This window comes from Diachasma alloeum, unplaced genomic scaffold (assembly GCF_001412515.2).
Source record: "Diachasma alloeum isolate Michigan unplaced genomic scaffold, Dall2.0 Dall_scaffold_00289, whole genome shotgun sequence".
Lineage (NCBI taxonomy): Eukaryota > Metazoa > Arthropoda > Insecta > Hymenoptera > Braconidae > Diachasma > Diachasma alloeum.
Window position 1 is genome coordinate 334648 of NW_021680428.1, and position 11393 is coordinate 346040.

Below are 11393 nucleotides of genomic sequence, written 5' to 3' on the forward strand. Positions count from 1 at the left end.
TAACACGAGTTCCGTGGGTTCACAACACCCAGGCAAATCCCATCAATTTATTGTCCTCCGTAGAGTGCTATCCTCCCGAGGCTTGATACTACCTGAGGGTAAAATCCATGCCCTCACTTACACACGCGAGACCACCGCTGCACATTCCGCCAAGTGTTCGAGGAAATCTCTGGCCAATTAATTAACCCATTCTTGGGAAGATGAGGCAACTCGTCTCGAATAAAATTACAATTATTCCGCTTTAAATATCTGTCTCATCAATTTTTTTCGGAGGATGCAGATGCGGAGGGTTGGGGTCCTGGAGGGGTCGACCACCACGACGAAATCGGGGAAATCCCAGACGATTTACCGGGGACCGGAGTCACCACTGTACTCCGCAGTCTGTCCCTTCGTCTACGTGTTCAGGATATTTGGGGTTGCACCTTACGAGTTCGCTGATGACATTCTCGTTCCCTCCTGTCGCAACGCGATATTCTCGTTTATTTGGCTGGGGCTTTATTGTTGGATTATCTATGAGGTATTGGCGAGCTTCTATCATGTGGATCGGGGGAGCCCCCTGCTCGGTCACACTGAAACTGTCAAGGTAAATTTTTTGTATCCGACATGAGGCGATTTTTATGGTTCTCGTGATTGTGGATTTATCTTGAAAATGAGAGAATGCTGTGGAGGATTTTTTAGGCGAGAAAATTTGTCGTGAAAGACATTGACATTCTCCTCCGAATTCAGTTATTATGAGCAGGGATCGGCAAAAATTATTACTGAGTAATTTAAAAAAAAGTTTATCACAGACTAATCATAGTTTTTTACTTTTTTATTTAACTTTGAAAGCCATTTTTAATTATCAGTTATAATTAAACAATTAATCCTAAATATCTGAAGTTGATTTTTTTAATTAGTATAATAATCACCACTTTTACAAAGTTGATTACTAATTTATAAAATATTCGCAAAATTGTACGATACAATTACCTAATTTGACGAAGAGAATGTCATTTCCTTAATTTTTCACATGAATTATCTCATTAAACTGTGAATATTAAAGTTAAATATTTTCTACTCACATATTGTGAAAAACATTGGCACTTCCCTCACAATTCACTCATTAAGAGATAATTCGACACGAGCATAATGTCATTTTCGTAATTTTCCCCACAAATTACCACAGCAAAATGTTTTCCAGACAGTTTTCAATTTCTTCGTAGCAGTAATGGATATTTTCGTAGCCCTATACTACCGCGCTGAATTCACAAAAATCTGGAATTCGCTTCAAGACCACGACGACAAAATCCGAGAGCTCGGCTACGCCAGATCCGAGCGAAAACCCACGATTTTCGTGTGGGTGACCCTGGTCCTGAGTTTTGTCATGTGTCTGTCAATAAATCGTCTCGGGATGTGGGCATTCATTCAATCCTGGTGGGACAATATGTCCTACCTCATGATGTACATCGGCACAGCAATCTCAATAGTGAAGTTTTCAGGAATTCTTCTGCTACTGGGGGATCGTTTCCATCAGCTCAATGAAATAGCCAAGGAGAATATTCCAGTTAAACCGAGGTGGATAACTATATTGCCCGTTGTGAATGCCAAAGCTGTGGAACGTCTGCACGACAGCCTGATGGTGCTGGGGGAAAAACTCGAGTCCATGCACTCGTGGTCTCTCATGGCTTGGATCGCAAACTTGAGTTTTCACCTTATCTTCAATCTTTATTTCATTATTGATTGGATACTCAAGCCTGAAGTTATATGGGCACCTGTATTCTGCTTGCTCTCGTGGACAGTAGCCTTCACTGGGCAACTCATCTTGCTGCTTTATGCGTGCGATTATGCGTCTAGCGAGGTTTGCATTAAAAATCATTTACGATGTTCATCCATTTCCATCGATGATAGTTATTTCATACACCTTTGTAGACATTTTTCAGACACTAGAAAACGTCTGACTAAAAGGAAAATTTTTCTGAATTTCAAACATGAATTAAGATGTTTTCATTCTATTCAGATATTTTTTAGTGTCTGAAAAATGTCTACGAAAGGTGTGCGAAATTCAGAAATTCGTTTTTGCTGTGATGTCTTGCTCCAAATCCTCGTGTTGTTATTGGGGTTTTGCTATTTTTAATTGATTAATATGGCTTTGCATTAGAATTGTCAAGAGCCTGAGGAAGTTGTAATTAGCAACGAAATGTGACCGCTTTACAATAAAATAGTATTTAAATTCTTCCAACGCCCCATCAGTTTAATTTATTTATGTTTAATTGTCTGTGTGATGAATTAACGGGTTGAGATCGAATTACTCTGTGACAATTAGTCCTCTCATTCATTATTTATCCCGTTGTAAAAAATAATCTATTTATTTATTCACTTCACAACGCGAATTCTCAAACTCTCGAAAAATTAATCCCTCGAAAAATCAACGCAAAAAACAATTTATCGCGATGTCCACTCATCCAGCTCTTGGTATAGTCATCGATCCTCTTCACAATCTCGGGATTCAATCCTCAATTTCATAAATTGATACCCCCGGGCTCTCATTAAATTCCCCTGACACACGAGAAAACAAACAGCACTGGAATCTCCGGAATTTTTCGATGAACATCGAGAGTTTTTAATTTCTCGTTCGTTTATAATCGAGGTATTGACCCACTGAATTTCATTGCAGGCCAGCATGATGGCTTATATTATGCTCTCGTGGAAGCGATTGCTGTACACACAGAATAGAGACATGGTAATCGATGCAATAATTTTATTTACGTGGAAACAATTAATGAGGGATGTCGATACTTTAATGGGGGTTTATCGTCCACAGGCTGTGGATACTTTGATGCATTTGAGGAATCGAAGACTTCATTTTTGCGCCGCCGGGTGCTTCGATGTTAATCTGCCGTTATTGAGCTCGGTGAGCAAATGAATGTATTTTTTTACTCCATTTTATTTGATTTTTTGAATTGCATTTTTCCATTTTTTTAGATTATTTTGTTCCATTCTTTTCCGTTTATTCTGTCAGCTACAAAATGTTAGGAATCCACTGGAAATATTAATTCATTCCACTTCTAAAATTGAAGAGTACAAGTTGAATTATAATAGAAAAATTCCCCTGCATCCATTCTCACCCATAAAAAACCAAATTGGATTCCATAATCTCCCTCCGTACACAGTCATACTCCCGAAAAATGAGAAAAGTTATTTGTCTTCTCCACCCACGCTAAAATATGACTAACGTAAAAATATTTTTCTCGAATTACAACGCGGCAGAGCCTGCCTTGCACCTTTTACGATTGAAAATCCCTCGATTTTCCTCGGATAAAATACAGAATTCATCGGTATTGTAATCACAAAAATACGGATATATCCGAAAATGTGAAACTGCGGGAAATACGAGGGAGTGTATCGAGATATAATATCGCTTTCGTATATGCGAACGGATTTTCTTGCGGGATTATGGGATACGCGTGAGTGGGACTGAGATTTAGGAGTTCGTGAAGGATTACAGGTGGAAAAATATTCTCCCAGAACATTACTGGAGTTTCGCCCCTAATTTTGTTTGGAGTGCACGAGACTCCGGAGATTATTCACGACAAAATAATTCCAATTTTGGGGAAGTAGATTTTTATTTTTCACTCTGCACTATTTATTTCTCAATTGCCATCCATATTTTTCATTTTCATTTGAGCAAATGGATTTGTCACTTTTTAAAAAAATTCTTTACTCTTTATTCTTTATCTTTTTAATGAGATAAAGAATGAAGAGTAGAGTTTTTAGGGGAAAATGTCCTCAGATATTTTCAGCAGACCCTTTTCTCCTGAAATTCATTGTTCGTTCGTTTATTTGTAGCATTTAAAGTGTTCCACATAAATTGTCAAGCGTCTTCTTCCACAGATAGCATCCCTTTTGACCACGTACTTAGTGATACTCCTTCAATTCGAGGCAGACTGAAAAGACCCTCGAGGAGTAAAACAAATACCTGAGGAAAGAAAAGTGGTGTTGAGTGCCGTTCATCAGCAGCCAGTCTACGGGGTATCGTGTGGACGTATAATAGTGCTAACCCTCCCCTCACCTGATGGATTTACGAGGGGCAGTTGAATTTTATATCTGCTTTCTTTACAACCCTCCTCAGCATGATTGTGGCAGGAGTTTATTTTCCTTTTCCCTGCAGTCGCTGCTGCGATTCTAGTTGCATCACGTGCAGACTTTTTTCCTTTTTCACTCCCGAAGGAGTCGAGTTCAACACGAACTTGAAAAGCGTGTGCTTAGAGCGTCGCCCTTGAACTGGGGGATTGGAATTGTTGGGGATTCAGGTCTTGAATTTAATTATTCAGGGGAGACGGGGGAAATCACGAAATGTCTTGATACTGCTCCATTTTTTAACGGAATTAGGCAATTCCATTCCACCTGTGGATCCATCCAGGACATTTCACACAATTGGGATTGAGAAAAAAAAATTAACTTTTAAAATTTCTTTTTTTTTAATTTTTGAAATGAATTTTGTGAATTTTTTTGACAAAATGGAATTGGGAATTTGAATAAGAAGACATTGTGCACGATCAGCTGGCGACGTGGAGACCTTTTTCCACTTTCTTGAATTTAATTATTCAGTGGAGACTGGGGAAATAACGAATTTTCTTGATACAGATTATTTTCTGAGGATTTTCAAGAGGAAGAGCTGCATTTTTCGACGGAATCGAGCAATTCCACTGCAACATTTGCAATTCCAGAGCGAATGTTGAGAATTGAGCACCTGTGGAGCCATCCGAGACACTTTGCACAATTGGGATTCGAATAAAAAGACATTGTACACGGTTAACTGGCGACGAAAGGGTGTATGTACCCAGAACATTGGAGTTATAACGTGGCTGGGTCACCTCTTCGATGGACGTTCGCGTCAATTTTCCACACCATCACCCCGGAAAATTGCCTTGGCTCTCTCTCCCCCATGTGAACCTCATATTTATACGTTTCTCTCGGTGGAGAGCATTTTTCTGTATTTATACGGCGCATGAGACGCTCCGAAAATTCAATAAAGAAAGGGAAAAATCGTACGTTTGGTCTCTTTTCTGTATTTTTTTTCCCTGAAGACCCAAAGCGGTGTAATAACTGGGGGCAGGTGATTATTAACTGCATTTCCCGGGGGAAAATATCACGCCTCGCGAATAATAATGGCTCTCGTACTTTAGTCTTATTCCGAGATAATCTAAACGAGTTATTTTTATCAGTTTCGCGAGGGAATGCAGTGACATTGGGATTGAATCAGTATAAAGTTGCTCGAAGAGTAATTAAAACATCTCATTACCTGAAATTAACGAGGAGATTTAAAATTTAATTTTGTCAATTTTTAACATAAATTTTGAAATTTTAAATATTAAATTAATCATCAATTTGTACATTTACATTTCGAAATATTCTATCAACCAATAATTTAGGTGGAAGGATGGGCGATTATTTGGATAATCGAAAAATCATGTACCTAAATTTGGAATTGGTTTGTTAACTAAAAATTACATTTCAAAATTCACCATTAATCGCAAAATTGAGTTGATAAATTTTATCAATTTTATAATTTTATAAATATAGTTGAACTTTGAGCAATTTAATGGATAATCCCTTTTTAGTATTGTCAAAATCTAATATTATTGCCCATCCCTGTGATGAATTGTCAAGTCAAAGAAATTTAAAGTCATCTTTCTGCCAGAAAAAAATGGGACAAATATAAGTAATTCCTCCATTTATCCTCCACAATTCTCAAATAAATTTCATCAGTTATTACGGTAAAAGAAGCATAAATACAAGCTGCATAAAAATCTTATTTCTTAATTGAATTTATGAAATAAGAGTTGTCTCTGGATTCCCTCCGGCAATTTTATTCATTATGTTCATCACGTCGTTCATGTTTTCTTCTTTATTTTCTCCAGCCATTTCCTCATGTGCTATAAAGTGAAGGAGGAAAATGTCTGGTGTGATCCTCGGCATCTCAAGGGGGGGAGGGGGGGAGAAAAAAGTGGTGACGCGGATGGGTCTGACGACGTCGTTAGACCTGGCTGCATGAAAACCTAAACGACAAACCTATACCAATGGTTCAGCAGTTGCTGTTGAATCACCTGCTCTGACCTTTCCACTGCCTAATTAATTGGTACTAACAGTCGAGCGAGAATAATCGTAGAATCGGGATTGGAGTTTATTGGCTGTTGCGGGGGGTGAATTTTTTTTTTATTTCCCTCGCGATTGCACATTTTTCGCCTCTGAATCGGTGATGGGAAATTACGCGCAGAGATGGCCGATATTAAAGGAACTTGCGACTTTCATTGATGAAGGATTAAGTAGTCTCATTAAAATATAAAAATAGGATGGGATTAATAATTTAGATTTGCGATTGGTGATTAATTAAATATTTGATAATGGGGGACTGTGAATTTTCCGTTAAGTAAATAGATGTAATTTTTTGAAAGGGATTCCTACCTAAATTATCGATTAATGAAATTGTTCAGAATTGAATATTTTATTTTTTCATTTTAGTTTTCTTTTTTTTTCGTGTTAATTAAACGACAGCTTCAAAATTTAACGGTAATTCTAATTTATGAATACGACTATCCCATATTACGAGAAATAGAAATGAGGGAATTGGCGGAGGATTTAATGATCGCGCCATCAATTCAGTTTTGTTTAATTAATTCCCCAATTTGGAAATTGCGGACGATGATATCGTCTATTTTCCCCGGATAGTACAGTTTTAGTTTTTAATTTAGCAAGAATGACGGGCGGCTGCGCCTGCCTGTCTGGATAATTTTCAAGACTCTCTCGGCGTCTGAAAACTTGGAGAAGCCCTTTTAAACCACTCAGGAGTATAAACATCGTGTAGTACCTCGCTTACACGTCACATTATTTTTTTTAGAGAGCTTTTTACCTCGTGTAATATCACGTCAGCCCTGAACTCATTGGAATGCAAAAGTGCATGCTATGCTTTTGTATATTTGCATGCCTGCATTCAATGTGCATTCGAACTCGGGGGAATGCGAGATTCTCATTGGAAACCTGGGACGGGGATAATATAAGTCAATATTCAAGGTGCATTATTGGAACGTCATTTGACGTTTCATTTTCATTCTTCAATTTTTTTTTTTCATGTTCCAAGCATTCCAGCAAAGGGACTAGAAATTTCTACTTGCAAATATTAATAGGAGGGTATTTCCATTTGATTTTCATGAAATAGCTCTCGATGAATGAAAAAAATCCGTTTTCATATTTACACGTGTAAATTTTATTAATAATTCTTCTTTACATGCTACAGTACACAATATTTTTTCACAATCGTTAAAAAATGTTCCCACTTTCTTCAAATTCCCCGGTGAAAACGTAAATTGACATAATGATAGTACTTTTAAGTAGCAATGTAAAAATCATGCATTCAGCGTATAAAATTGGATCCAATTTCTATTTTTCTATCACGCACTTAGCAAGTAATTAATCAAAACCGTTAAGAGTAACATTTCACGTTGATATGTACAATATTTAATATCGTATCGTCACGAAATCATCCTTCATCGAATACAAATGAGGATTAACTCGGCTTGCGCTTAAAAAAATTCGCCCAGTTCTCACGAACTTGATGATTTCAAGGGCTTAAATGAATCCCGCAAATTCTGGAATTTCCACGTCTGTCTCAACGCAGACGGTTTCCAAAAAATATTAACCAGTTAATTCTCAAATTATCATTTCTATCGCAGGAAATATATCGAAATGCAGCTCGTCCTGAGAAATATCTCTCATTTTTATCGTTAAATCACTCCATCTATTACATTTTTCAATAGAAAAACGAAACGATGTCTTTGATTGCAGCAAATAGTCGTGCTGAGGCTTTCAAGTATTTAAAATTACACTCTTAACATTAAAAACTCGCTTTGAATCCACAGGATCAAACTCTTCCCGAAAATCAACGGTGCGCTCTCGTCAGCTATTCGCGTGTGCAAATACCGGAGACGCGAGACGTGAGAAAATCCGAAAAATAAGTCTCACGAATAGTTGAACATTCTCTTTGGTGAACTGTCACTTTACAGACACCCCAAAAAGCCCCCAAATTGAGTTTAAATCCGGGAAATCAATGCGGTCGAACCTCCTCCATTAACAAGTGACATGAATTTTCCCCCTGGATACATCAGTTCAACTTCGAGTATTTGACCCTCCAAATACGAAAGACTAGTACCTCTTCCCTCTCTCACGAAAGTACTTTGTAAAGCTCTAAGAACTTGTCGCGTGGCTCGACAATTCCGAGATGTTCGTCCCGATTCACACGAAAAATAATTTCTGGCCAACACCATTTGCTGAATATCTCAGAATCCAGGGGAGATAGCAAAATTTTCGTATAAATCTTTTCTGTAGATCTCTTTCTTCTCTACAAAAAAGGTTCTATTGAAAATATATCTATCTCCGTCGGATCCCGAGATATTCGCCAAAAACAAAAATCCAAAAACGATTTTTCACGTTTAGTTCACGTCACTCGCCTCCAGCCCCCTAGAACCCCGCGAGCCGATTAAAAGCGCGATATTGGGGCGTTCCTCCCCGGCAATTCGGCGATATATCGCCCATGGACCTCAGCAAATCCCTGCTCGGTAGTATCTTTATGTTCCTCGGCTTCACCGTCGCGTAGTGCGGCTCCTCCTCCTGCTGAAAAGCGTAGAACTCCGATCGCACAGAAGTGACCGCTGCACCCCCCACGTAAGCGTTCCTCCTCTTCAACGAAAGTGCGTCCTCATAAACACTGGACTTGGGTCTCGGGGGGACCTTGACAGTGGGAATGTCATAGACATGCGCCTCGAAGGACCAATTGCTGCTCCTCCGCGGTGAGTTGTAGAGTCCGGGCTCCGACCTTGAGAGATAGCTTCTAGGTGTGTCGTACAGCGTGTCATCTATGAACTTCCACGAGTGATTCCGAAGCTCGACTTGGGTGACGTCCTCGGAGGACAGTCCGGCGGAGTCGTCGAGGTTGTCCTTGGAGGAGACGTAAGGATGCTTGGGGAGTGGTGAAGCGACAGGCGTGTCGTTGTCGCTGTCCAAATGGAAGTCGTTGATGTCGCCCGAAGCAATGCTCGAACCACTCGCTTGGCGCATTATCGTGGCTTTGAGAGGGAAGCTGGGCCCGAGGGAGAGACGCACCTCGGACCTCGGGATCTCCTCGAAGACGAGCTTTTTGGAGGTGACACTCAGCGTGTCTGAGTAGATGTCGTCTTCCACGGTCTTTAGACTGTTCTCCGTCTCCTTCGGGGCCTGAAATGTGGAGACAGTGCGCTTGTCGGCGTCTGGGACGTAGGTCTCCTGGTGCTGAAGGATGTCGGTGAAGGAGGCGAGCGATGTTAGGGACGAGGTGGAGGAGGACTTCTCGTCGTAGCCGGAGTCGTGGTGCTCCTTGGAGGTCTCCTCCGGGAGATTCGTCTGGGATTGCGAGCAGAAGAGCTTGCTACCTTTGTTCGAGAACTTGCGACCGGTTAGGATTGACAGGAGCTTCTTGAAGGAGTGCTTGCGGGGAAGCTTCTTGCCGGTTATGGGGATCCAGTCGATGGAGGTGTCCTCGACCTCGATGGGCTTCTTCAGGAAGGCCCCGACGATCTTCGGGGTGCGCTCGTCGGGGGAGGGAGGATCTGGGGGGCTGGTGATCCGGGGCCTCGGGGGGTTCGCCTGGATCTTCATTGGAGTGCTCGATAGCTCATTCTCCATCGAGAAGGACGTTCTGCTGACGTCTATCGACGTGAAGGAGCTCCTGCTGAGCTCCACCGTCTCGTCCAAGGCGTTGTAGGAGACGTTTAAGTCGTCTTCGTGGAGGCTCTGCACGTACGAGTCATCCAAGGGCTTGATGAGGTACGTCTCGTTGAAGAAGTTGTTGCGGGCCTCCTGATGACGCTCGGACACTGTTGGCAGGCTGCGGCGTTTCCAGCGGTTTTCGTCGGTTTCATTCTGCGGGAAAAGAAGGGATAAATTTAATGCCTTGATCTTTTTGAGGAATATCTCCGAATCTAAGGGAGATAACGAAATTTTCGTAAAGACCTTTTTTGCAGAGCGAATTGAGGGCTGTGAAACAGGTTCTAACAAAAATTTCGCTAGCTCCCTTAGATTTAGAGATATTCACGGAAAACTGGCCGATAGTCCAAATTGACAAGCGTTTTATCGCTTCGTTACTAATAACATTGGTGTGATGCAGGGAATTATTACCTCAGGGTTCTTGAAGCTCTTGTACTTCTGCTCAAATGCCGCAACCATTTTTTTAACAAACTTGCCGGTGCTCTCGGCCTCCTGCTGCGTGATCTGTTTCGTTGGTGACAGGTAGTTTATCTCAAACTCATGGATAATTTTTCCCAAATCCTCGGCCTCCTGGGGGGTTGGTAATGTCGTGGCGCGTTTTATAGGCATGGGGTCGGTACGGTGCACCGTGGGGGTAGTCGATTGCGTGGTGAAGCTCTTGTTTTTGCTTGGTGACGCACCGAACTTCCGCATCCATTTGGACTTACTGCGCGGCGAGTACTCGACTTGTTGGTGATTAGTTTCCATTATTATTTCGGTTTCGCACTGCAAATGTTGATTGATTAATTATCATTTGGTCAGAAAATCTCATTTAGTTGAATTTTTTATAATAAAAAGAATTTTTAAAAATAAAGAGAGAAATTCTACGAGGGAGCTGTTTTCAAGATATTTTTTTCAGTTTTAAAACGAGTTCAGAGTTATCAAAATCGCGTCATTGAGTCGGCAAATATTGAAGAAAAATATAAATGAGAAGATGAGAATCTCCAGGACGATTCAAAGATGAATGTTGCTTCCAAAAAAATAAAATTCAGACTAGTTCGTCTTTTCACGACGAAATTGAGGACTCAGGGACCCCCTCATCCCCTCGCGAAAACTTGGAATCAAATTATTTTCACTAGAATGAACCATCTCATCATTTCCCAGTCTTTTTCTTTCGAGTTCAAGCCACTTTTATCATCATCCTCACTCAGAAGAAAGAAAAAGCGGTGTTCACTCCCAGTCCAGCAAATTAATTTCAACTTCCGGAAAGTATTAAAATTGAAACTGCAAAAAATCCTGAATTTAACTCACCTCGTCGTCATTCTTCCTCAACATTCGCTGAAGGAAGACGTTCATTCTCGTCGGCGTTGATAACATCTTCCGTAATCACTCTATTAAAACTTTATATTCCAAAATAACACTCAAGGCCAAACACTAGTCACAGAAAGAACTCTTCATAGTTGACGCTCCGGTATTTGAACACAATATGAGAAAATTTTTCCCAATTTTCAGGTATTTATAAATGAGGATGACCTGGTGGGGTGAGGGTTTCGACCAATTACAAATTTCCCTTGACCTGATGGCCATCGAAACTCCTATCCTATTCTATTCTCCTCCCCCTTCCCCTCCCCCTCCCCCCC

General features: G+C 40.6%; 2 protein-coding genes across 2 annotated transcripts; one reads left to right on the top strand and one right to left on the bottom strand.

The window, feature by feature from the left end:
- Window positions 1–274: 274 nt before the first annotated feature.
- On the top strand, window positions 275–3927 carry LOC107038839. Its single transcript, XM_015258141.1, has 5 exons — window positions 275–583; window positions 1181–1837; window positions 2654–2719; window positions 2801–2890; window positions 3871–3927. Exons 1-5 carry the CDS (start codon window positions 275–277, stop codon window positions 3925–3927), a joined length of 1179 nt encoding a protein of 392 aa, XP_015113627.1.
- Window positions 3928–7219: 3292 nt separating this feature from the next.
- On the bottom strand, window positions 7220–11340 carry LOC107038997. The gene is made up of 3 exons (XM_015258410.1): window positions 11065–11340; window positions 10186–10539; window positions 7220–9930 (listed from the first exon to the last, which is right to left on the bottom strand). Exons 1-3 carry the CDS (start codon window positions 11128–11130, stop codon window positions 8494–8496), a joined length of 1857 nt encoding a protein of 618 aa, XP_015113896.1. The 5' UTR covers window positions 11131–11340; the 3' UTR covers window positions 7220–8493.
- Between the last annotated feature and the right edge of the window lie 53 nt (window positions 11341–11393).